General features: G+C 58.8%; 2 protein-coding genes and 1 pseudogene across 2 annotated transcripts; 2 read left to right on the top strand and 1 right to left on the bottom strand.

Annotated features, from left to right (window-relative positions):
- Nucleotides 1–60: 60 nt before the first annotated feature.
- Nucleotides 61–4,759, top strand: LOC120382885 (annotated as a pseudogene).
- Nucleotides 4,760–7,958: 3,199 nt separating this feature from the next.
- On the bottom strand, nucleotides 7,959–11,615 carry LOC120382933 (zinc finger protein 436-like). Its single transcript, XM_039500419.1, has 8 exons — nucleotides 11,473–11,615; nucleotides 11,249–11,320; nucleotides 10,639–11,023; nucleotides 10,407–10,533; nucleotides 10,151–10,172; nucleotides 10,067–10,074; nucleotides 9,591–9,896; nucleotides 7,959–9,332 (listed from the first exon to the last, which is right to left on the bottom strand). Exons 1-8 carry the CDS (start codon nucleotides 11,609–11,611, stop codon nucleotides 8,559–8,561), a joined length of 1,833 nt encoding a protein of 610 aa, XP_039356353.1. The 5' UTR covers nucleotides 11,612–11,615; the 3' UTR covers nucleotides 7,959–8,558.
- Nucleotides 11,616–17,996: 6,381 nt separating this feature from the next.
- On the top strand, nucleotides 17,997–25,371 carry LOC120382860 (zinc finger protein 135-like). The gene is made up of 4 exons (XM_039500288.1): nucleotides 17,997–18,104; nucleotides 19,034–19,152; nucleotides 19,590–19,706; nucleotides 20,752–25,371. Exons 2-4 carry the CDS (start codon nucleotides 19,065–19,067, stop codon nucleotides 22,803–22,805), a joined length of 2,259 nt encoding a protein of 752 aa, XP_039356222.1. The 5' UTR covers nucleotides 17,997–18,104; nucleotides 19,034–19,064; the 3' UTR covers nucleotides 22,806–25,371.
- The last annotated feature ends 264 nt before the right edge of the window (nucleotides 25,372–25,635 follow it).

Below are 25,635 nucleotides of genomic sequence, written 5' to 3'. Positions count from 1 at the left end.
AGCAAGGCTGGGCTACTTCCTATCTCTCTGCCTTGGCCACGAGTTTCCTGCTGTGAATCTGATCAGGAGATAACTGAACTTCCTGGGTTGGGCAGGGCTGTCACAGCTGGAGAGAGAGATTGAAGGAGCCGCTGCAGCCAGAGAGAGTGGGAACTGGCCTCTTAGGGCAGCCCTGGGACAACTCCTGCAGGTGATGGGGAGACCCAGGGGGAAGGACTGGGGCTGGGCAGGAAAGTGACTCTGCACCAACAGCCCCATCTCTGCTCCCCCTCCCGCAAGTCCCAGAGCTGCTGCCCTCCCTGACCCACTCCGGGTCTTGGCTACAGGAGAGCAAAGGCCCCAAGGGCATAGGCCAGGGATCATCTCTCTGAGGAGTAATAAGTGGAGAGGGTGGTTCCCAGCTGCCCAGCCCACCCAGATCTGCTCCCTGCGTCATCCCTGGCCTGATTGGCTTTCCTGGGAACAAGGTGTCGGTGCGGAGAGAGGACAAACCAGGTCTGCCTCATTAGTCACAGGCGGGCCTCAGGGAGAGGAATTCCTCTGCAGCCACTCCTTGGAACCTGCTGTAGCTGGAGTGCACAGCCGCACGGACAGGTAAGGTTGGGCTGAAATTGTGAAGCCAGTTGTCCAGTTGCTTACAACAGTGGATCTCAACGGGGGTACGTCCCCCCCCCCATGGGGGTACTGAGAGAGCTTCCAGGGGGGACGTCAACTCCTCTAGATAGTTGCCTAGTTTTACAACAGGCTACATCGAAAGCACTAGCAAAGTCAGTGCAAACTAAAATTGCAGACAGACAGTGTACTTGTTTATACTGTTCCATAGACTATACACTGAAATGTAAGGACAATATTTATAGTCCAGTTGATTCATTTTCTAATTACATGGTAGAAATGAGAAAGGCAGCAATTTTTCAGTGCTAGTGGCTGTGACGCTTTCGTATTTTTATGTCTGATTTTGTAAGCAAGTCGTTTTTCAGTGAAGTGAAACTTGGGGTACGCAAGACAAATCAGACTCCTGAAAGGGGGACAGGAGTCTGGAAAGGTTGAGAGCCACTGGTTTACACCACACTCAGTGCTACTAGCTGAGCCTCAGCTCTGATCCAGCCTGGCACTGCTTAGGTTCATCTTTCGGGCTGAAAGTCTCTGCTCAGGGGGTGAATTTAGTTTGGCAAAGTTTCAGGATAAAACCTCTGGGTCTTTTCCTGAGAAGCAGCCGGGGTGGCAGGCCAAGTTACAACCTGCATCAGTATTTCAACACTTCCATCACCTTGGGACAAAAATGTTTACGTAGGCTCATAAACACCTATTCTGCTGTAGCTTTGCTGCCAGAGCTGAATAAAAGATTGTTGTGCAGACACACTGAATTTTTCCCCCGCTTTGATGAGAATTGTTTTCTCACTTAGGGGTCAGTTCCGTGGACACTCACAAACTGATTGATTCTAAGTGTGTCAGGCTAAACTTCTTAGCCTTTGTTTTGAGCAGGGGCCGTGGAGATGAGAGGAATCACGTTTTGCCATTTTAAAAGTGTCAGAGTTTGACCAATTCCAGTACCTTTGGGGCTGGAAATGTTACGTTTGACAGAGAGAATTCCCAGGTCAGGCGCTTTCCTCTCCGTCGTCTGGTGAAAATCTGTTTGGACGCAGATTTGTTATGAGAGTTCAGTCAATGTCTCTTGTGCGGGAACACAGATTATTTCCCCCTTTGATAAGGTTTGTTTCCTCATGGAGGAGCTGAGCCCAGTAACACGCACACCCACTTGTTTGGGACTGTGTGAACGGTCCCATTAACATTGTTTAATTTAGTGAGAGAGTTTGAAAATATCTCAGGCCTGGTGTGGGAGTGGCGTTGTGCTGGAATAAAAAGACAAAGGCCGGGATCTTTAAATTCAGGAGCCTAAATTTAGGCTCCTGAATCCATATTCTGGCACCTGGGTAAGTGGCCTATTATCAAAAGTACTGGGAACTCAGAAATGAAATCCAGTGACGCTCGCTCGAGACTTGTAAAAACCAGGATGCGTATTCAGGATACGGCTCGAGGAGGAGGCTATTTTTAAAAAACCACATTTCGTGTGTTACGTCCGAATGACGGAGTCTTGAGTTTCCGTCTGCAGGAAATGCGCAAAGGGGAAATCGGTGCAAAATGGACTAAAGCCGCTGCTGAAACGTCCCCATTTGCGCTTCTCACCTGACAGGCTGCAGAAGAACGTCCATTCCATGTTTCGCTCCAGGTTGTCCTGTCCTGCCTGGAGGGCAGGAAAAGGGAATGGCTGCAGCAAAGGCAGTGACCTTCGAGGAGGTGGCTGTGTATTTCACCGCGGAAGAGGGGGCTCTGCTGGACCCCGCTCAGAGAGCCCTCTACAGGGACGTCATGCAGGAGAATTATGAGAATGTGACCTGGCTGGGTAAGTCACTATGGGCGTTTCCCATCTACTCGGGTTGCAGGTCCTCACTGGCAAACATAGGGCTGGGATCTTCCCAGCATCGTCTGTGTAACGAGGAAAGAGGGGCTCTGTAACCAGCCCTGATCTCTCCTGTTCTCTCTTCCCCTGGACAGGATTCCCCATCCCTAAACCTGACCTGATCTCCCATATGGAGCGAGGGGAACAGCTGTGGGTGCACCAAGCAGGTATTCCCTCCCTTCCCCCATCCTCTGTGCCATGGTATCGATGCTGAAGCTCGGGAGTTTCCAACTGTGGGGAGGACTTTGGGGAAGATTCAGCTACTCACTGTTCAGCTGATCCAAAAGCTTCTGCCTATGTGACAAACCTTTTGCCGATCCCCTTTCCCCCGGGGCCCCTCCCTCCCCAGCGCAGGGAGTGACTCATGCTGGGTTCTCTCCTTCCCCCAGCAGGTGATGGGACAGCCAGTGAGAACGAGGAGGAGAATCCCCAGCAGGGAGGCCCTGAGTTGGCAGAACCACATGGGACATTCTCGGGAAGGTCCCAGAGGAACCTTTGCCACGGAGAAGCTAGCGAGAGTCAGGGCAGGTTGGAGAAGCAGTGGGGAAACCTGCCCGGGGGGAGAGAGGGTAAATCCTCTCCTGAAGAGGGATGTTTCAAGAAACTCAAACAGCTCCTGGACCTTAAGGGGAAGCACAACAGAGGATCGGGAAATGCAAGTGCTGAACGTGGACAGGGCTCACGAGAGATGCTCTTTCCGGGAACCCTCCCAGAAGACGCATCCCACAGTTGCGGGCGAAGCCTCCAGCAGAGTTTGGTGCCTCCAGAACATCCAAGCAGGACAGCCCGGCGCAGCCTGCACCATCCAGCAGAGAATCCTCTCGGGGCAGAAACCCTGCCAGTGCCCCAACTGCGGGAGAAGCTTTGTTCGGAGGTCGACCCTCATGGCACATCAGAGGCTCCACACGGGAGAGAGGCCCTACAAATGCCCTGACCTGCAGAGGAAACCTTTCCTGCGTCCAGAATCCAGGAAACACTTTGCCGAGAACTCGGCCCGGATGAAGCACCGGCGATTCCACCTGGGAGAGAGTCCCTACGCGTGCCCAGACTGCGGGAAAGGATTCAGCCTACGCGTCAACCTCGCGATGCACCGGAGGGTCCACACAAGCAAGCGCCCCTTTTTGTGTCCTGACTGTGGAATGGGCTTCAACCAGAGAGCCAAGCTCACCGTGCACCAGAGGGCCCATGAGAGGGAGCGACCCAACTGCAGGAAAAGCTTCGGCCGGCGGGCACCCCTGGAGCAGCCCGGGAGAGCCCATTGCGGGGGAAAGCCCCATGTCTGCGCCAGCTCTGGGAAAAGATTCATCAACGCCTTTGCCCGGATTGAGCGCCAGAGGGGCCACACGGGAGAGAGGCCTGACAAACGCCACGAGGGGGAGAAAAGCTTCAGCCAGCGCTCCGACCTGTCCCAGCGCTCTCCGGCCCCAGAGGAGGGGCCCTGCTGCAAAGGCACAGGCCTGCCAAAACACCGGGCGGCAGAGAGACCCTACCGCTGCCTCGACTGCGGCAGGACCTTCATCAGACGCACCAACCTGCTCTCCCACGGGTGTGGCCACACGGACGAGCAGCCCTACAGGTGCTCATATTGCGGGAAGAGCTTCAGCCTATGTTTCAACCTTGCAATGCATAGGAGAGTCCATGCCGGCAAGCGACGCAATCCATGCCCCAACTGAGGCAGCGCCTTTAACCAGAGATCTGACCTCATGGTGCACTGGAGACTCCACGTCAATCAGTCTTCAGAAGAGCAGGTTGGAAAATAGGGTTTTCTTTTGGGGTCTTTTCCCCTCCATGGAGAATTTTAACTTTTCAGTGAAATTTCTAATGCAGAAACATTTTGGCCAAGAACGGAAATCTTCGCTGCGGTGCCACATCAGAGTTGTAGTTCACGCATGCTCCCATTCTCCTCTCTAGGCCTGTCTCCCCGGTCAGCCTGCCTTGCCCGTGCTACACCACGGACTCCCCTCTTGATTTCAATGGGTCTTAGGCACTTCTCTGTGTTATATTCTGGGCATACACGCCGAGACAGTCAATAAAAGCATAAATCCTCTCAGTGGAAGGTTGCTGTGTAACACAACTTCATTTCGTAGAATTCAGTGTGGCTCATACACAACAAACCAAAAACAGAGAGAGACAAAGCAGGCTGCTCTCTGAGACCGAGAGGAACAACTCACCCTTGCACTAAGCTGGCTTTCTGCGGCCTGACTCTGACTGCAAGCTTCCCTAGAGCCCCTAGCCTGCTCGCAGGATCAGAAACCCCCACCACACCTGAAGTGCTAGCTTGCCCTCCCAATGCAGTCCTTGATGCACCACAGTCTGTATCTTGAGGTCCTTAGTGGCTGACAGTCAAAGAGCTTACAGTTCAAAAGACAAGGGGTAACAGGTGGATGAGGTTGGATGGGAGGTGGGGAAATCTAATGGGATGCGCACGGTCTTTGCCAGCTGGAACCTCACCCGGCTCACTCCCGGGTGGGATGGGTTGGATTGACTGCATAGTTACGTTTGAATCGGCCCTGTCTGCCCTGAAATGCTGCAGCTGACCATACCCAGGAAGGAACCTGCATGAGACAAGCCCCACCCGATGGGCTGGGAATCCAGATGCCCCTGCCAGCTTCCAGCACTGAAGCCAGAGTGTGACGAGGACTCTGTTACCCCCCTGGGCATCCCCTTTATCTGCCTTGTCCTGCATGGGGATGACAGGCTGTCTGCCCCCTCCACCATGCACCACCCCCAGAGGATAATTAAAGTCTCAGCTGGGATCAGCACCCCTGACCCTGCAGAAACCAGCCTTTTCCTGAGAGAGCGGCTGCCAGCAGAGAATAGGGTGACCAGATAGCAAGTGTGAAAAATCGGGATGGGGGTGGGGGGTAATAAAGCCCCAAATAGCGGGACTGTCCCTGTAAAATTGGGACATCTGGTCACCCTAGCAGAGAAGGGGTTAACACGACACCCTGTAACCACAACAGCTGATTTCTTAACTCCCGCTAAACCCTGACCCTGGGATTTCTTGAGTAGTGGGATCGCAGTGTCTCCATGCTTTTCCATCCCCTTAGAACGGCTGGGGTGGCCCCATGGGCTTGGTTCTGCCTGAAACAGGCCAGGCTCTGGGCTGCCAGTTGGGGGAGAGGAGGGGTCATTGGGGTCTCCCCACTTCCGGAGTCCTGTGCCCTGAAGGAAGAGGAGTCACCCCAATGGGCCTGGATTGGGCTGAAACAGGGCCTCTAGGAAAGTGTCTCTGGGATCGGAGTCTTGAACCCTGGATCCTGGCTGGGTTTGGCCCTTCCAGCCCTGCAGGGCCCTAGGACCCCAGGTCTGAGCCCCAGATATTTGTGTGTAGATGGAAGGGGGGGTTGGACTCAAACCTGAGTCTGCACCTGGGCGTCCCTTGCAGTGTAGACACAGCACTAGGGATCCATTTGGTTCCACGTTTCGTTGCTCCTCTAGGCCAAGTGAGAAGCACCCACTGCAGGCTCCTTGCATAGCTCCAAGCTCCCCATGAGCTCCTCATGCTCGATGTTTGTGTACCCTCATTCCCCCTTGCCAGGAAATCTGTATGCACCCCCCCATCCCGGGTCTCTGTAGGCTCCCCCCCCCCACCACCATTCCCATAGAGAGACAAACGCCATCCAGTCAAACGTTAGATCGTGCTGTGCTCAGCCAATTAATGGCCCACCTGGACATCATGGAGGTCAGCAGCAGAACAGAAACAGAGCCCAGCTGTCCTGGGCCCAACTCAACGCCCTGACTGCCGGACCCTGCTGCTTAGTCCTCAATGTGACGTCCCATCTTCCCCGCTTGGTTATCCGTCCCCTCCCTGACCCCTGCTGCTGCCCGCCACCTCCCAGAGAAGATAATTAGAGCACCGAGGAGCCCTTCCGATGGAGTAGCACCTCACTGCGCTAGGTGCTGTACAGGCAGAAACCAAACAGCCCCCACCCGCAAAGGGACAGCAGTCTAAGAGCCAGTTGTCGCAGCTCAGGGGTAGGGATAGCTCTGGGGTCTGAGCATTGGCCTGCTAAACCCAGGGTCGGGAGCTCAATCCTTGAGAGGGCCATTTAGGGAACTGGGGTAAAAATCTGTCGGGGGTTGGTCTTGCTTTGAGCAGGGGGTTGGACTAGATACCTCCTGAGGTCCCTGATATTCTATGAACTGCACCTCTCTTGCCCCTCAGCAAGGGCACCCGCTTTCAACCTTCCACCCTCCGTGGCCAGCACCTGTCTTGGCTCCGGGTCTCTCTCCCTTCTAACCGGGGTATTCCCAGGCATAGATGCCAACTGTGTGGGTCCTCCAAGGCTCAAGCACCCCCTGAAAAAAAAATAGGGGGTGCCTCAGCACCCAGGGCCGGATTAATCTTTTGTGGGCCCTGGCGCTCTGCCCCTGTTCTGCCCCTTGTCCTGAGGACCCACCCCTACTCTGCCCCTTCCCCCCAAGGCCCTGCCCCTCCCCTCCCCCCCGAGGCCCCACCCTGCTCAGCCTCTTCCCCTGCAGGCCCGGCCTCCACCGGCAAAACCAAAAGTCTGAGCCTGTGTTCCCAGGCCAAACCCTTCCCTGTGTAATTCCCAGAACAGAGAGACGGCCTAACATGGGCGGTGGGTATAATACAGTAGGGGAGGTTGCTGCCGCACGCCAGTTACGGGGTTTGGCAGGGGAAGTTTTTGCTTATTATGCCCCATGCAGGTTCCGGGGCGGCCGAGGAGGCAGCGGTATGTGCTATTCAGCTTCCTGGATTCATCAGTAATCTCCCTGACTCCAGAGAGATTACTGATGAACCCGGGAAGCTGAGTAACACATACCACCTGCTTAGCCGCCCCAGGAACCTACGTGGCGCATATCAAAAGTGCAGGTTCTTCTTCCAGAAGAGAAGAGACAAGAGCTTTTCCCACAGAGCGACTTGGGGTCTGGGGAGGTGCCAGGGGCGGCTCTAGGCACCAGCGGGCCAAGCGCCCGCGGCGGGCGGCTGGGGGGGAGGCGCGTCATTTTTGCGGGTGGAGCTCCGCGTGCGTGCGCAGGGCGTCGGGAGGGCGAACGAGCTGCCTGCTGCCGCGCGGCATGCCTGCGCGGGTCCCGCGCCTCCCGCGCTCGGTCCGCAGGCGCGCACAGGCGCGCTGCGCCGCCGCGCCGCGGTCCGCGCCGGGGCGCCCGCCCGCGCTCCAGCGAGGCCGAGCCGCCGATGCCGCGCCGCCGATGCCGGAGCCGGAGGACCAGAGGGAGGAGGAGGGCGGCGGGGAAGCGCGGAAGCGCTCCAGCGCTGCTGCGCTGCTTGGGCCAGCCTGGGAGGTGCAGCGCAGTTTGGGGGGGATCCGGCTGGCCTGGGGCTCCTCTGAGCAGGGAAGGGTCTCAGCTCCTCCAGGCGGGGTGGGGGGCACTCGGGCCATAGGTGGAAGGAGCAGAGGGGGGCTCCACCTGACACCCGTGTTGCCTAAACAGGCCCGCTTGCTTTCCCCCTCCGGGATTGTACCCAATGGAATTGCCCAGTTATAAAGGTACCACACAGCACTTCCTGTGGAAGCCTATTTTGTTCCACTGCAGAGGAAACAGTCAAACCAATCACAGATCCTACATGCCTGCGAATAAGCTCTCCAGATTTGACCCCGACCCTCATGTGGGCTCTGGTAGGAGAAGTCCTTCAGAGCCCCACCAAAGGGGCCTCGTGCCTTCAAGCTCATCATAGCTTCAGCTCACAAGCCGGCTTCCGACACGTTTAGCTCACCCTTCATACAGTCCAGGGGTTGCTGAGCTGGAGTTTCCAGGTGCAGGTAATTAGCAGACAACTGGTTTCTCTCCCCAGGGCTTCCCTTCCAAAGGGTGGCATGCATTCCCCTCACCCGCAGGGATTTCCTAGAAAATCCGCTTTACCCCCATTGCACAAAGTTCCTTCCAAGTGCTGTGTATGTCCCAGCAGTTGTATTAATCCTGTCTTCTTGATAATGGAGTTCCAAACAACCCCACTGAGCACAGAAACATTTGCATTTTTAACTCCATTTGCATGAACCCCAGAGGTGTTAAACCAAAATTCAGTAAGGTTTGTCCAGGATTTCATAGGTCGTCGCCGTAATTGTCTCACCTGTATCCAAGGGTAACAGCCAAAGGTATTGCCCAGCCCTTAATCAGCTGGCCCAGTGTGGACTCTCTGGTGAGCTGTGAGATTGGATCTCCAGCTGAAGCCCTTCCCGCAGTCGGGACACAGGTAGGGTCGCTCACCCGTGTGGACTCTCTGGTGTGATTTGAGGTGGGAGCTCCGGCTGAAGCACTTCCCACAGTCGGGACACGGGTAGGGTCGCTCACCCGTGTGGACTCTCTGGTGTGATTTGAGGTGGGAGCTCCGGCTGAAGCCCTTCCCACAGTCAGGGCATGCGTAGGGTCGCTCGCCCATGTGGACTCTCCGGTGCGATTTGAGGTGGGAGCTCCGGCTGAAGCACTTCCCACAGTCGGGACACGGGTAGGGTCGCTCACCTGTGTGGACTCTCTGGTGCGATTTGAGGTGGGAGCTCTGGCTGAAGCCCTTCCCGCAGTCAGGGCATGCGTAGGGTCGCTCGCCCGTGTGGACTCTCCGGTGGGCCAGCAGGTCCGTGCTCCGTCTGAAAGTCCTTCCGCAGTCAAGGCAGCGGTAGGGTCTCTCTGCTGCGTGGCGCTCCGGCAAGGCCGTGCTGTCCATGCGGCTACCCCCGTGGTCTTGGCTGAGTCTCTCTCCTGAGTGGACCCAGGCGTGCTGGGCCAGGTTGGAGCGCTGGCGGAAGCTTTTCCCACACACCTCACATTTGTAGGGTCTCTCCCCGGTGTGGATCCGCCGGTGCTTGATCAAGGTGGAGTTCTCCGTGAATCTTCTCCCGCAGTTGGCACAGACGTAGGGCTTTTCCCCGGAGTGCGTCCTCTGGTGCTGCACCAGGTGTGCCCGCCGTCTGAAGCCTTTCCTGCACTCGGCGCACTGGTAAGGCCGCTCCCCTGTGTGGGTGCGCTTGTGTCGGAGCAGGGCGGAGATGTCACCAAAGTCCTTCCCGCAGTACGTGCAGACGCAGGGCCGTTCCCTGCAGTGGATCCGGCTGTGCTTGGCCAGGTAGGCGTTCTGGCTGAAGCTTTTCCCACACTCAGCGCATTCATAGGGTCTGCCTTGCAGGTGAGTCCTCTCATGCTGCACCAGATGCGCCTTCTGGCTGAAGCTCTTCTCGCACTCAGCGCATTTGTAGGGTCTCTCGCCCGTGTGGCTCCGGTGGTGAGTGCTCAGGGCTGTTTTGGTCGTGAAGCCCTTCCCGCAGTCGGGACACGGGTAGGGTCGCTCGCCCGTGTGGACTCTCCGGTGCGATTTGAGGTGGGAGCTCCGGCTGAAGCCCTTCCCGCAGTCGGGACACGGGTAGGGACGCTCGCCCGTGTGGACTCTCCGGTGAGCCGTGAGGCTGGAGCTCCAGATGAAGCCCTTCCCGCAGTCCGGGCACTTGTAGGGTTGCTCACCTGTGTGGGTGCTCTGGTGGACCAGAAGGTCCGTGCTCCGGCTAAACGTCCTGCTGCAGTCGAGGCAGCGGTAGAGTCTCTTTGCTCTGTGGCGCTCCGGCAGGGTCGTGCCATCAGGTCCCTCCTGGTGAGACAGGTGTGAGCACAGATGGACGCTTTCCCTACCCTCAGCACTTTGACGGGGTCTCTGCCCCGAGTGGCAGCACTGGTGTTTGGTCAGGTTCCAGGTCTTGACAAAGCTCTTCCCACAGTCGGGGCACTTGTAGGGCCGCTCTGTCATGTGGGATCTCTGGTGCCAGAGGAGGAGGGCCTTGCTGGGGAAACATTTCCTACACTCGGGGCATTCAAAAGGCTCCCCCAGGAAATGGGTGGCCTGGTGCTCCAGTAGCTTGGAAATGACACGGAAGGCTTTCCCGCAAGCGAGGCATTTATAGGGGCACTCGCCCGAGTAGAGTCTCCGAAGCCTCAGAGGGCTGGAGCTGTCAGCAAAGCCTTTCCCATAGGCTTTCTCTCCTGTGTGGAGGCTCTGATGTGCCATGAGGGTCGACTGCCGATCAGAGCTTCTCCCGCAGTCGGGGCACTGGCAGGGTTTCTGCCCCGAGAGGATTCTCTGCTGGGTGGTGCGGGCTGCGTCGGAGCTGGAGCTTTTCCCATCCTTGTGCACCGTCTGATGTCTCAGAAGATGTGATCTCCAGCGGAAGCTTTTCCCACAGTGGAGACATCGATGGGGGGTCCTGCTCAGATGTTCTGGAGGCACCGAGCTCTGCTGGAGGCTTCGCCCGCACCTGTGGGATGCGTCTTCTGGGAGGGTTCCCGGAAAGAGCATCTCTTGTGAGACCTGCCCACGTTCAGTGCCTGCATTTCCCGTCCCTCTGTTGTGCTTCCCCTTAAGGTCCAGGAGCTGTTTGAGTTTCTTGAAACATCCCTCTTCAGGAGAGGATTTACCCTCTCTCCCCCCGGGCAGTTTTCCCCACTGCTCCTCCGACCTGCTCTGACTCTCGCTAGCTTCTCCGTGGCAAACGTTCCCCTGGGACCTTCCTGAGAACCTCCCATCTGGTTCTGCCAACTCAGGGCCTCCCTGCTGGGGATTCTCCTCCTCGATCTCACTGGCTGTCCCATCACCTGCAGGGGGAAGGAGAGAACCCAGCATGAGTTACTCACTGCGCTGGGGAGGGAGGGGCCCCGGGGGAAAGGGGATCGGCAAAGGGTTTGTCACATAGGCAGAAGCTTTTGGATCAGCTGAACACTCAGTAGCTGAATCTTCCCCAAACTCCTCCCCACAGCTGGAAACTCCCGAGCTTCAGCATCGATACCATGGCACAGAGGATGGGGGAAGGGAGGGAATACCTGCTTGGTGCACCCACAGCTGTTCCCCTCGCTCCATGTGGGAGATCAGGTCAGGTTTAGGGATGGGGAATCCTGCCCAGGGGAAGAGAGAACAGGAGAGATCAGGGCTGGTTACAGAGCCCCTCTTTCCTCGTTACACAGAAGCTGCTGGGAAGATCCCAGCCCTATGTTTGCCAGCGAGGCCCTGCAACCCGAGTAGATGGGAAACGCCCATAGTGACTTACCCAGCCAGGTCACATTCTCATAATTCTCCTGCATGACGTCCCTGTAGAGGGCTCTCTGAGTGGGGTCCAGCAGAGCCCACTCTTCCGCGGTGAAATACACAGCCACCTCCTCGAAGGTCACTGCCTTTGCTGCAGCCATTCCCTTTTCCTGCCCTCCAGGAGGACAGGACAACCTGGAGCGAAACATGGATGTTCTTCTGCAGCCTGTCAGGCGAGAAGCGGAAATGGGGACGTTTCAGCAGCGGCTTTAGTCCATTTTGTACCAATTTCCCCTTCACGCTCCCTGCAGACAGAAACTCGAGACTCGGACGTAACACGCAAGATGCGATTTTTAAAAATACCATCCTAAAGTTCGCCTCCTCGAGCCGTATCCTGAGTAAGAATCCTGGTTTTTACAAGTCCCGGGCGGGCGTCACTGGATTTCAGTTCTCAGTGCCCCGAGCTTTTGATAATAGGCCACTTACCCAGGTGCCTGAATATGGATTCAGGAGCCTAAATTTAGGCTCCTGAATTTAAAGATCCCGGCCTTTGTCTTTTTATTCCAGCACAACGCCGCTCCCACACCAGGACTGAGATATTTTCAAACTGTCTCATTAAATTAAACAACTTTAATGGAACCATTCACACAATCCCAAACAAATGTGTGTGCGTTACCGGGCTCAGCTCCTCCGTTAGGAAACAAACCTTATCAAAGGGGGAAATAATCCATGTTCCCGCACAAGAGACACTGACTCAACTCTCATAACATATCTGCGTCCAAACAGATTTTCACCAGACGACGGAGAGGAAAGCGCCTGACCTAGGAATTCTCTCTGTCAAATGTAAAATTTCCAGCCCCAAAGGTGCTGGAATTGATCAAACTCTAACAGTTTTAAAATGGTAACATGGGATTCTCCTCATCTCCACGGCCCCTGCTCAAAACAGAGCCTAGGAGGTTTAGCCTCAAATGGCCTGCTAAACCCAGAGTTGTGAGTTCAGTCCTTGAGGGGGCCATTTGGGGATTGGTCCTGCCTTGAGGAGGGAGTTGGACTAGATGATCTCTTGAGGTCCCTTCCAACCCTAATAATCTATGATTCTGTGTTGTATTTAAATGCTCCAAAATAAATCCACCTGTTATTTATTATTAGCAAAGCACCTGGGTTGGTTAGGTGCTGTCCAACCACAGAACCAAAGGCTACTCCCTACCCCACAGACCTTCCTGTTTCAAAAGACCAGACAGATAGTGTGCGGAAGGGGTACAACACACAAACAGCGCAAACAACATGGTGGTGGCAAATGGCACCCTAATGCCATGGTGGGTTGATGGGTTTTTTTTTTGCAGAGGAGGGGTCAGCTAGGCGGGGATCGGCTAAATGGAAAGGAAAGGGAGGGGAGGTGGTGAGGGATAGAGGGGCGTGGCGATGCTGAGATGAAGAGACTGTGTGTCTGGCTTAGGGATATAAAAAGTTAACCGGTTAACCAACCTTAACCGTTAACCCCGGCGGCCCCACGCAGGACCCGGGGGAGGGATCGCAGCCCCGACCGCGCTGGCTGAAGCAGCCCCAGCTGCGTCGGGCTGGCCAGCCAGACGGACCCCAGCACTGGCTGCGCTGGCCGGACCCCAGCCCCGGACCCCAGCTCTGGCCGTGTCGGAGTGAGCCCCCAGCCTCCCTCTCCCTCCCCCGAGCTAGCCCCCCCCCCGAGCCAGTTCTGTTAACGGTTAACCGGTTAAATGATATAATTTTAATAGTTAACTTTTTAAACCAATATTTACATCCCTAGTACGGCTACACTGCATCCAGCTGTTGCATTGCAGCTAGGCTGCCGCTTCCTACATCTCCTACATCTTATTTTTGTTTTGGTGTTTTCCCCCCCATCGCGGTCGTCCCTCCACCTCTCCGAGAGGCGGCAGCTAGGTCCGCGGATGAATCCTTCCATCTACCTAGCCGCGTCCACACCGGGAGTTAGGGCAACCTCAGTACGGTACTGAGGGAGTGACATTTTTTAAGTGTAGACCAGGCGGGAGGGGAGTGGGAGGATTGGAGCAAACAGCCAGCCAGCACAGGGCAGAGAAAGTCCAATTGCAGCTGCCGAAAGTTCTCGGAGGGCTCGTCCGGTGAAGACACACTGTGCCGACGGGAGAGAGAACTCTTCTGTTGGCATAGAGTTAACACCAGGTTCATATTTGACTGGCTTGGCCAGTTTTTTTATGGATTTGCTAGTTGCCAGAAAAATAATTTAATCTGCCAGGTTTTTTGTTTGTTTGTTTGTTTGTTTTTAACGTGGGTCTAAAGATTTTCATTTTATTCTCACAATACGCTGGGCTATCCACTGTTAAAAGTTTCTGTGTCCAGCTAAAGGTGCTGCAATGTTCCCAGCTGTATTTTCCCGCAGTTTAAGCAACAACAGATCAAAACTGTGGAAAATACAGCAGCTGTCTGCCCATGCATACACAAGCGCACGGCAGAGGTGTGAGAGAGGGTATGAGTAGGGCCCTACCAAATTCACAGCCATGAAAACCGCAGCACGGACCGTGAAATCTGGTCTTTGGTGTGCTTTTACCCTATGCTATACAGATTTCACGGCAGAGACCAGCATTTTTCAAATTGGGTCCTGACCCCAAAGGGAGTTGCAGGGGGGAGGGGGTCGCAAGGTTATTTTAGTGGGGTGCGGTATTGCCACCCTTACTTTTGCACTGCTGCTTTCAGAGCTGAGTGGCCAGGAAGCAGCAGCTGCTGGCTGGGCGCCCAGCTCTGAAGGCAGCACCCTGCCAGCAGCAGCGCAGAAGTAAGGTGGCAATACCGTACCATGCCACCCTTTCTGCTGGCGGCGGCGGTGGTTCTGCCGTCAGAGCTGGGTTCCCAGCCAGCAGCCACTGTCTCCAGCTTCCTGCTCTTAATGCAGCGCCACTGCCAGCAGCAGCGCAAAAGTAAGGGTAGCAGTACCACCACCACCCACAATAACCTTGAGACCCCCCCCCAACAGCTCCTTTTTGGGCCAGGACCCCTACAATTAGCGCACCCTGAAATTTCCGATTGAAATAGCTGAAATCACTAAATTTAGGATTTTAAAAATCCTATGACTGTGAAATTGACCAAAATGGACCATGAATCTGGTAGGTCCCAAGGCATCAGTCACTCTAAGTGACCCTTGAAGGGGGGTGGGGGTTGTGGAGTTGCCTCGTGGTTGGGGGCTGCGTGCTGGATTTGGCGGGGGGGGCATTTCAAAGGGGTCCGCATAATAATGCCACCGCCCCAAGAGGCTGGCACCTAGGTGGCCCCTACCTGCAGCACATGTGGCCTGCAGCCTAGTGCCCCCAGAGTATTGGGGGGGGCTCTTCTCCACATGGGGTTGCTGAGGCTCCCCAGCTGGGCCCTATTTTCCCTGGATAGAGACTTTCCACCCTACAGGGGTGCGGGAACAATTTGTATGGGGGGGGGGGGCTGAAAGTCACTGAAGCAAACAGCAAACCCTGCAGATGATGGGAAGCCCTTCAAGCCAGGGGGTGCGGCGGCGGCGGCCCCCCTAGTCCCAGCGCCTAGGAGGGAAGCCCCCCCCCAGCACCCCGCCGGGGACTCAGCGGGCAGGGGCAGCAACTGGCTTCTCCTCTCTCCGCTCCTTACCTTGAGCCCAGGCAAGCCGCTCCACCCAGGGCCGCTGCAGCGATGGATCCGGGCAGGGCTGGGGGCTGGGACCCTCCCTCCCCGCTTCTTGCTCCCGCCGCCTCTCCCCTCTCAGCCCCGCCCTGCAGGGCCCGGCTCAGCGGGCAGAGCCCGGGGCTGGCTGCAGAGCCCCCGCCCGGGCTGGGCACAGAGGGGGCTTTGCGGAGGGGTGTCTCCGGCTCCCCCCGGGGTGGCTCCCGGGCAGTTCAGCCGCCGATCCGCGGCGCACAGGAAACCCAGGGAGAGGGGCAGAGAGGGGGCAGGATCCCAGCCCCGAGCGACGACCAGAGCCCTCTGGTGGGCCCAGCGGCAGACACCTCGCCCCACGACCGCAGCCAACAGGGGCAAAGCAAGCGGGGCTGGCTGGGGGGACAGTACCAGGCAGGGCTGCCCAGAGGATTCAGGGGGCCTGGGGTCTTCGGCAGTGGGGGCCCCGCTGCTGAATTGCCACCATAGACCCGCCGGTGGTGGGTCCCGGGACAGAAGGACCCCCTGCTACGGGTCTTCGGGGCACTTCGACGGTGGGTCCTGGAGAGGAAGGACCCCCCCACCGCAGGTCTTCGGGGCACTTCGGTGGCGGGTCCCGGAGCAGAAGGACCCCCCCGCCGCCGAATTGCTGCCGAAGACCCAGAGCGGAAGAAGCTCCAGGGTCCCGGGCCCCGCCAGAGTTTTCCGGGGCCCCCGGAGCAAGTGAAGGACCCCGCTCCAGGGGCCCCGAAAAACTCTTGTGGGGGCCCCTGCGGGGCCCGGGGCCTGGGGCAAATTGCCCCACTTGCCCCCCTCTGGTTGGCCCTGCCCCCAGGGACTTCCCCCTTGGGCAGCCCGAGAGATGCCCTGGCTAGACGATAGCCCAGGTGGGGAGGTGAGAGCTTTGACTGGACCAACTTCTGTTGGGGAGCGGGGTCAGGCATCCCAGCTTACCCAGAGCCCTGCGTCAGGGCTGGGGAACTACGCAGAGCGTCGCAGCTCAACGCAAGGCGGGACACCTTGGCCTAGATCGGGGCTCTCAAACCTCAAAAGACCCTTTTAATGGGGTCACCAAGGCCGGCGTTAGACTTGTTGCGACCGGGGCCGAAGCCAAAGCCTGAGCCGTGTCGCCCAGGGCAGAAGGGCTTCAGCTTTGCCCTCCCACCCCCGCCACCCGGGGCAGCGGGGCTGGGGTGGGCTCAGGCTTCGATCCCCCTCCCTGGGGTCGTGTAGTAAGTTTTGTTGTCAGCAGGGGGGTCCACGGTGCACGGAAGGTTGAGAACCTCCGGCCTAGATGGGAGGGACAGTGGGAGCACAGGGAGATAGGTGATCAGGCAGAATAACGAGCTCAGGTCTGTATGAATGGCAATGGGTAGCTGGGGCCATGCGGGGCTAGAGTCGTCTGGGGGATCAGTGGACCAATAGACAGATCTGGGGGTTGTGTAATTATTCAGCACAGGAGTGCACCAAACTTCTCAATCCAGGCTTGGCAGCATTGGGGTTTTATTGGTTTACAGTTTCAACGGATAATTACCCGTGTTTATTTTTAAGCAGTTTTCTCTCTTTAAATTTTCACGGTTGCAGCTGCAGCTAAAACTCCCTGTAGGCGCCTCTGTCTGCACATGCTCAGGCTCAGTGTAACCCTTTGCAGCTCATGAGCTTCAGGCCTGGTCGACTCAGATACTTCGCTCAAGGGTGTGAAAAATCCACCTCCCTGAGCGACGCAGTTCTCCTGACATAGCCCCAGGTGTTGACAGTGCTAGGCCGGGTTACGTCTACACGGCGGCGCATTAAGCCCGGGCTTGTGGACTTGGTGTTTGTAGACTTGCTTGTGGACTGGTGGCACCCGGGCTTGGAGCGTCCACACTGCATTGTAAACCCAACCTTACGATTGCCAGACCCGGGTCTCCCTGCCCTGCTAATGGCAACACACAGGCCTTCTGACTCAGATTTGCGGCTTGAGCCACGTCCACACTGCAAAATGACAGGGCTTGAATCCGAATCACAGCAGTACTGGGGCTCTCACCCACCCCCACCGTGAGGTCCTAGGACCTGAGCCCAGAGTGCTTGCTAAGCCGAGTCAGACTGATTTGTGTGTGGACAGAAAAGGGGGTTTGGACTCAACCCTGGGTCAGAGCCCGGGGTTAATGTGGCGGGTAGACATAGGGCTGGTCTACGCTAGGAAATTGGTCGATACAACTCAGGGGTGTGAAAAATCCACTCCCCTGAGCGTCGTCGTTAAACCGACCCACGCCCCAGCCTGGCCGGCGCTCGGTCGAAAGGAGAATTAGCTACTCAGGGATTTAGGGTCCCAAATTGCTATCTGCCATCATTTGCTACTTAGGGTGTGTACTGAGCACGCTCGCACGAACTGCGCATGATCGGTAACATCTGCTGAAGCCGCTGCCCTCACCCTGCCCTTACTTGGCATCAGATTCTTCGGACCGGGCTAAAAGGGGGCAAACTGGAGGGTGGCCAGGGGGCGGAAATTGACTGGCCGGGGGGTCAAGCAGCTGGAGGCAGGGTAGTAACTTGTGACAGAGCACGGGGTGCCGGGGGGGGGTCTCTCCTCCACATGGGGTTGCTGGGCCCAGGGTTGGCCCCAGCTGGGCCCCATTTTCCCTGGACAGAGACTTTCAGTCCTACAGCGGAGCAGGAACAATCTGCACAGGGGGCGCTGAGAGCCATTGAACCAAACTGCAAACCCTGCAGAGGCTGGGAACCGCGGCAGCAGCCCCGAGTCCAGCCCCTGTGGGAGCTGGGGAAGGGGGTGCCCGGCGCTGTCCCCGCTAGAGGGCTCTGGGGCTGGCTCAGGGAGGGGAGGCGGCAGCGCTCTCCCCCTCCCCCGGACCGTGCGTTTCCTGTGATCAGCAGATCAGGGGGCTGAACTTCCCAGGTTAGCGGCGGCTGCTTCCGTAGCGCAGAGCCAGGCCCCCGCTGTGCCCAGCCCGGGTGGGGACCGTCTGCGGCGGCTGCAGCCGGCCCCGGGCTCTGCCCGCACCAGCCCCGAACCGGAGCCTGCAGGTGAGGGGTGGGGGGCCGGGGCCGGGCAGGAAAGTGACTCTGCACCCAGGGCCTCTGCTCGCCCCAGCTCTGCTCCCGGGGGGGCGGGGGTCTGCGAGTCCCAGAGCTGCTGCCCCCCCACCCCCCCGCCCCCCAGCAGCTGATCCAGCGCTTGGAGAGCGATCGCCCCCGGGAACAGGAGGCAGGACAGTCTCCCAGGCAGAGGGGGAAGGAGACAGAAGGGGGGGGGGGAGTGGGAGGGGCAGCAGGAGCAGTAAGTGGGGAAGGAGATTCCCGGCTTCCAGCCTTGGCCAAATCCATCCCTGGGCAGAGCTGACTTTCCTGGGACCCCCCCAGGTGAGGAGCCGGGGGAGGAAAAGCCAGGTCCTGTCTCGCCTGAGTCCTGGGGGACAGTGTGTGTGTGGGGGGGGTGTCCCCCAACGCAGCCCCTTTGACTCTGTCCTTTGCTAGCGTTTGGTTCCGAGACTCTGTCACTGGGTGGGTTTAGTGCTGCTGGGAGGGGCCGGGTCTGCGCTGGGATAAAGCCCGACCCAGTGTTTTCCCAGCCCAGCCCAGTCCAGTCCATCTGCCCGCAGAGAGAGGGCAGGGGGAGATCGGGGTGTGACATGGACTCAAGCCCGTTCTGCTCCCCAGTCACCCTGCTCCGCCCGCTCCTCCCCCTCTTTTGGGGACAAACTTTCTGGGACTCGGCTCATCTGAGGCCGTATTGTTTGGAAGAGACAAAAGCTGGGGGAGGCGGGAAATTTCCCCATCCGTGGGACAGGGGAGCTGCTCCCCAAAGCACCCAGTTCCATTCAGGAGGGGGCGTCTAACCTGGAACATAAGAGGCCTGCAATCAGCGTTCCTGTGAACGGCGTATGGGGTTTGGGGGGAGGCTGGGATCGCCCCAGGAGCAGCAGGTGCTGAGCGGGGCTCTCTTGTTCTTTCAGGTGCTTTAAAGGAGCCGGCCGTGTGTTCCCGATGGAGAAGTGGCTCTTCCTAGATCCTCGGCAGAGGGCCCTGTACAGAGATGTCATGCAGGAGAGCTATGAGACCCTGATGTCCCTCAGTAAGGCCCTATCTGCTGGTCAGCATGAGTAAGAGCAGCTCCCAGGCTGCTCTAAGTTACTCTTTGCTTCTCATGGACCTCTGTGCTCCTGGGAAACAGCTGTTTCGCAGCGCAAGCGCTGGGAGGGAGGGGGGAGAAGCAGGATGCGGCGGGGCACTCGCGGAGGAGGCGGAAGTGAGCTGGAGCAGGGGGGCGGGGCCACAGGGAGCTGCCGGTACGTGCCCTGCTCACGCGTCTAAGGAACTCAGCTTGCCTCAGGAAATCCCGAGGGATCGACCCAGTAGTAGTACCGGGGCCAGCCAATAGGGGGAGACACGCTCACACACCATGCCAGGTGAGAAGGCAGGAGAGACAGGCCGGGGGTGGGGTGGGACTGCCGGGCGAATGGCTTGACAAACCCTAATCTCTCCCCGCTTCTGTCCCCTACCCGTGCACAGAATATCCCATCCCTAAACCGGACGTGATCTCCCGGCTGGAGCACGGGGAAGAGCCGTGGGTCCCCCCGGATCTCCAGGGCTCTGGGGAACAGGACCTCCCGAGAGGCGCCAACCCAGGTGAGGAAACCCGTTCGACCGGCTCAGAAACCATCTGGGAGCAAAGTTGGGAGCTGGCGTTTCTGAGGAAGCCCCCCAGGAGCTCTCTCAGTTCCGGCTCAGCCCCTTGCCTTGATGGCCAAGCTTTCTGGGGAGCCCTTCCACTCAACACGACGGCGTTTGCAACAACTTTGGGACGCCACGGCCGCTCAGTTCCATAGTTTTGGGGCGTGTTCTCGGCACGAGTGGTCAGAACCTGATCGACTTTGGGGAAAATCAGACAACCGGAAATGGGGGGAACACGGGTGGGGGAGGGGGCGCACGCACACGGAGCCCCTGCCAGCTGTGCAGCCCAGCCACGGATTCCAGCACCTCTGCAGTTGTGTGTAGATCAAGCCGCTGGTTGATGGTCCCCTGGGCGCTTTCTAGCATAACTACTGCCTGGTCTCCTCTCTGCCCATCCTCCCCCGGCCCCCAGAATGACGTCTCTCCCAGACAGAAAGAAGAGGGGCATTCACAGCCCCTAGGAAAGGGGGCATAGCGAGATTGGGGGTGCACACAGAGCCCTTGGCACAGTGGGAACAGGGAGTATGGGGGGAAGGGAGGAGTGAGGACAGGGGGTGGGGAGTCCCTGCGATGGAGGTTGGGAGAGGCCAGGAGCACCCTTGGGCGTGCAGGGAGCCCGGCCGACAGGAGCAGCAAAGCGTGTGACCCTCCAGTCCTGGAGGACGGGGCTGCTCCTGCCTGGCATCCCCCTCCCTCTGCCTGCCCTCTGGTGGCTGAGGCAGGAGAGGGAAGCACGAGGGGTCCCCTCTTCTCTCCTCCCTGGGGAAGGGCTCGGTGGGCAGGGCAGAGGGGGGTTCAGCTCCTGATTTTGTCCAGCCTCCCCCAGACGTTGTCTCGGTGTAAGGCCAGAAGGGACCATCCTGACCCTGTCATCTGGCCTCCTGCCTAGCCCAGGCCACAGACGTCCACCCAGGGCCCCCTGTGGGTTTGGTTCACCCCAGCGTCCCGCTTGCCCCCGGCGCACGGCGTGGCTTACGTCCAGATTCTCTCCTTACCCCAGGGACCGCAGGCGAGACCGAGGGGGAGGCTCCACGGCCAGAAGGCCCCGAGACGGCATCATCGGGAAGCAGCCGGGGGAAGGTGGGCCGCAGTCCCAAAGGGAGCAAAGCTGGCAGGTCCGGAGGCCAGCAGGGAAAGCCGCCGGGGAAGAGACGGGGCAGAGAAGCTCCATGCAACGGAGGCTTCAAGAAAGTCCGGGATGGGGCGGCCCCGCGGAGAGGCCGATTGGGGGAGAGCCCCGAAGCCAGGCTCAGCGTGGACGGTAGCAGGCAACTTCCTGCGGGAGAGGAGCCCTCTCTGTGCCCGGAGAGCTCCGCCCTCCTGACCCAGCAGAGATCCCACGCGGGGCAGGGCTCCTACCCGTGTCCGGAGTGTGGGGAGAGCTTCATCGAGAGCTCCGCCCTCCTGACGCACCAGCAGTCCCACGCCGGGCAGGAGCCCGGCCCGCGGCGCCGGCCCCAGGCCCCCGGCGGGAAGCGTTACCGCTGCTCCGAGTGCGGGGAGCGCTTCCGGGTGAGCTCCCACCTGGCCACCCACCTGCGCCTCCACACCGGGATCAAGCCCTTCCAGTGCGCCGACTGCGGGAAGGGCTTCGACTGGGGCTCGCACTACGCCCGGCACCGGCGGCTGCACACCGGTGAGCGGCCCTTCCAGTGCACCGACTGCGGGAAATGTTTCGGGCGCAGCTCCCACCTCTACCGGCACCAGCGGGCCCACGCCGGCGGGAAGCCCCTGGAGTGCCCGGACTGCGGCAAGGCCTTCAACAGTAGCGCCTTCTTCCACAAGCACCAGCGGGCCCACGCCGCCCCCCGGCAGCCCCACCGCTGCCCCGAGTGCGGGGAGAGCTTCCCCCGCCGCGCCGCTCTCGCCCGGCACCGCCGGAGCCACCGGGGCGACAAACCCTTCCGGTGCGGGGACTGCGGGAAAGGCTTTGCCTGGAGCTCCCACCTGGAGCGGCACCGGCGCGTCCACACCGGCGAGCGGCCCCACACCTGCGGCGAGTGCGGGGAGGCTTTCAGCCAGAGCGCCCACCTGGTGAAACACAAGCGGGTGCACACGGGCGAGAGGCCCTACGGGTGCCCGGACTGCGGGAAGAGCTTTGGGGACAGCTCAGCGCTGGCCAAACACCGGGGGTGCCACGCCGGCGGGGAGACACGGCGCCTGACTGCGAAACGCCCGGCAGCAGAGAGACCCCATCGGTGTGGCGACTGCGAGAAAAGTTTTGCTCGGAGCACGGCGCTGATGAGGCACCAGAAAACCCACATGGAGAGGCAACCTGACGGTGGGGAGAGGTCCGCCCAGACAAGCCCCACGGGGGAGAACTCCTCCCATCCCTGCCCCGACTGCGGGAAAAACTTCCCTCGAAGCTCCCAGCTGGACAGACACCGGCGCCTCCTCCACACGGCGGGTCAGCCCCACCGGTGCCCACAGAGCGCAGCGCTGGCCAAGCATCGCCGGGGCGACAGACCCTTCCGGTGCGGAGACTGCGGGAAAGCCTTCACCTGGAGCTCGCACCTGGAGCGGCACCGGCACATCCACACCGGCGAGCGGCCCCACACCTGCGGCGAGTGCGGGGAGGCCTTCAGCCAGAGCGCCCACCTGGTGAAACACAAGCGGGTGCACGCAGGCCAGCGGAAGAGCTTCGGGGACAGCTCGGCGCTGGGCAAGCACCGGGCCGGCAAAGAGGACACATCCCACCGCTGCGGCGACTGCGGGAAAAGTTTCAGCTGCGTCACGGACCTCGACCAGCACCAGCCTTCCCACGCAGCCGAGAAACCCTACCAGTGCGGGGACTGTGGGAGAAGCTTCAGCCGGGCACCGGCGCTGGCCAGGCACCGGCGGCTCCACGCCGCTGGGGGGAAACCCTTCCGCTGTGCCGACTGCGGGAAGGGATTTGCCTGGAGTTCCCACTGGGAGCGGCACCGGCGCATCCACACCGGTGAAAAGCCTTTCCAGTGCGCCGACTGTGGGAAATGCTTCGGCCGTAGCTCCCATCTCTACCGGCATCAGAGGAACCACCCCAGAGAGAAACCCTCCTCCCAAGGAGTTGAGTAAAGGGGAACGTGACCACCAGGAAGGGACCCTAACGAGACAACAGGGAAACCAGCCCCAGGAACCCTCCTGCCAAAGGTGCAAGGTGTCTGCCAGGGACGAGATAACAAGGAGTCCACCTGGGAGAGGAACCCCTTTGAGTTTGATCCATATTAGGCGTCAGGGAAGCCTTTCAGGGCTAAGAAATCCAATCCACGTGCTAACCGGGGATAACACTCCTCCATCACGCGTGTTCGGCTGCCCCTAGCCACTGATCAGTGATCCCCGGTGGCCGGCACGCCATGAAGCGGGATCTCCTCCTCTCATCCAAGTTGGATGGGAAGCAGCAGGGGGAGGGAGGAAGACAGGGGAGGTAAGTTGCAATACAACAGAATACTATATTCTTGTGGGGGCCCCTGCAGGACCCGGGGACTGGGGCACATTGCCCCACTTGCCCCCACCTCTGGGCGGCCCTGCCCCTGACGTCAACCCTCGTGCAGGCCCTCTCCCCGTCTCTCTCTCCCCTCCACCGGGCAGGCATCAGGGCCGCCTCCTGCTCGTCCGTGGATGAAATAAAGGCTCGAGAGAGAAACTTGTCGCACAGAACAATCCGCGACCCAGCGGTGGTTTCAGAGGAGGCACTGGACGGAAGGCAGGGAAAGGCAGAGGTGCCGCTTCTCAGCAGGCAGCACCCAGCACTCAGGCACTCCGGAGGAGAGGAGGCCAGGCTGCAAAGGTTGAAACGGAGAACCCCTGGAATTGGGAGGCGGAACGGACCTGGGGAACTCACTGCTGCAGGATAAGGGCGCATGTCGGGATGGTTTCCTGCAAGGGTTCACAGGCAAAGGCCTCGAAGTCCCAGGAGCAATCAGGGCTGGGTGCCACATTTACATCGTCCCCTATTAGCCGGAGCGTCAAATTTATGCCACTCCCCATTAGCCAGAATGTCACATTTATACCATTAGCCGGAGTGTCACATTTATTTCATTCCCCTTTAGCCGGAGTGTCCCATTTATACTATTCCCCATTAGCCGGAGTGTCGCGTTTACACCAGTCCCTGTTAGCCGGAACACCACATTTTATACCGTTCCCCATTAGCTGACCGATTCTTAGAGCTGCTGTGTCAGGGCATGTTTCAAAGCAGGATCCAGGATTTTCACCGGCGCCAATGTTGGTAGTCGAGTCTAGGAGAAAAGAGGCTGAACTGAGGGGAAGAAAGCAAGACCCTGATCCCTTAAGTGGTTCCTGATGCAGTCAGGAGGAAAGGCGGGAGGAGGTGGGAGGCGGGAGCTGGTCGAAATGCTGGGATTGAACCAGGGACAGCCAGAGTTAAAAACGTGAGTAGCTGCTACAGCTTGAGTTAAAGCATTGAGTCTGGCTCTGTCACAACTCATGCTTTGTGGATCGGCACAGAGGGGGACTGGGAATGAACACTCACCGAGTGGATTACACAGGGACACCGCCAGGTTGGTTCTTGGGGACCAGGTGCCTGAGAACTGTTAACTCAGTGCACAGCTGAGAGGCAGGAAATCCCTCAGGGGCCGGCTGCAGCGTGGGAAGAGCTGGGAGGCCATCCCGGGAGGAGTAACCCCTTAATCCTTAGGGGATGACCCTGAGCGGGACTGAGAAGGAGGCCGGGGGAGATGACGCCCCTTAGTGGGTCCTGAATCCAGGCTGGGTCCTGTCACTTAGCGCAGCTGGTCACCTGTCCTGGGTGGGGATGACAGAGACTGTCTGTGTCCCATTCACCCCCACTAATCTGCCCCCGGGGAGGGGATAAAAGCCTCAGCTGGGATTGGAGACCCGGAGACCGCTGTGATTTGCCCCCTGCCGATGAGGCCACCTGCTGGCAGAGAAGGGGTTAACGCTGCCCTATCCGGTCCCACTAGCAATTGGATCACTGAACTCCGCTTTCTCTGGGCATTTGCATTGTTGCCTATTAGAGAACAGTGTGGCCCAGCAGGTCAGGGACTGGCCTGTAAATCAGGAGACCTGGGCAAGACACGTACCTTGCCTTATGCCTCAGTTTCCCCTCTCTCCCTTTGTCTGTTTAGACTGTGAGCTCCTTGGGGCAGAGGCTGTGGGTTCATCTAGCATCCAGCACAGGCTGGTCCTACGATATTCCATCATGTGCCCAGAACCCCAGCAGTTAGAACTGAGGTCATAGACTCCCCACCGCCTGTAATCCTGTCTACACTGGATCCCCGTCTGTCTGTCTCTCCGCTGGTCTGTGCTTTCTCCATCCACTCTGAAGGGCTGGATTTCTGCTGAGGGGTGGGGTGGCTCTAGTTGTACAGGTTTTAAAACAATGGGTGTATCCGGGGAGGGTGGAAATCTGTCTATTGAGGTTTGATTATGGGGGGGTTCTAATGTTTTCTTTTAATAAGTAGCAGCTGCTGTATGGGTGTCATGAATAAACTGTAACACAATCGGATCTAGGGTAACCAGATGTCCTGCTATTTGGGGCTTTGTCTTATATATGCACCTGTACCCCGTGGAAGTGTCCTGATTTTTCACACTTGCTAGCTGGTCGCCCGAATCAGACCACCACTGTATGCAGCCAAGTTGGAAGAACTTCCTTAACTCAGCTCCCTGGCTCAGCGGCGTGGGATGTGAGTGTCCGCATGTGGGGTGTGTACCACTAGGGGGCAGTATGCTCCAGCAGGACACCTGGGTTCCAGGGGCACCGGGACAGGGCGGGTCAGGGGGTCATGGCCCTCCCACCTTTTACCGGCCAGGGGAGGGGCGAAGTAGAGTGTGCAGGGAGTGGGGTTTGGGGGGAAGGGGCGGGGCGAGGCTGGGGGCAGTCAGGGAGAAGGGGGAGCATGGGCATGGGCCCTCAAGGGAAGGGGTG

The sequence above is a fragment of the Mauremys reevesii genome, linkage group 15 (assembly GCF_016161935.1).
Source record: "Mauremys reevesii isolate NIE-2019 linkage group 15, ASM1616193v1, whole genome shotgun sequence".
Taxonomy (NCBI): Eukaryota; Metazoa; Chordata; order Testudines; family Geoemydidae; genus Mauremys; species Mauremys reevesii.
Note: the sequence above shows the minus strand (reverse complement) of the source record. Positions and strands in the feature narration are given on the sequence as shown.

Coding starts and splice junctions, on each gene's coding strand:
- LOC120382933 (XM_039500419.1), bottom strand. CDS start 11,611: ATGGCTGCAGCAAAGGCAGTGACCTTCGAGGAGGTGGCTGTGTATTTC. Junction 11,024..11,248: donor GCTGTGGGTGCACCAAGCAG/GTATTCCCTCCC, acceptor TTCCCCCTGCAG/GTGATGGGACAGCCAGTGAG. Junction 10,173..10,406: donor GCCTCCACACAGGAGAGAAA/GCCTATGGGAAA, acceptor CACATGACAGAG/CGGCCCTACAAGTGCCCCGA.
- LOC120382860 (XM_039500288.1), top strand. CDS start 19,065: ATGGAGAAGTGGCTCTTCCTAGATCCTCGGCAGAGGGCCCTGTACAGA. Junction 19,153..19,589: donor TGAGACCCTGATGTCCCTCA/GTAAGGCCCTAT, acceptor ACCCGTGCACAG/AATATCCCATCCCTAAACCG. Junction 19,707..20,751: donor CCCGAGAGGCGCCAACCCAG/GTGAGGAAACCC, acceptor TCCTTACCCCAG/GGACCGCAGGCGAGACCGAG.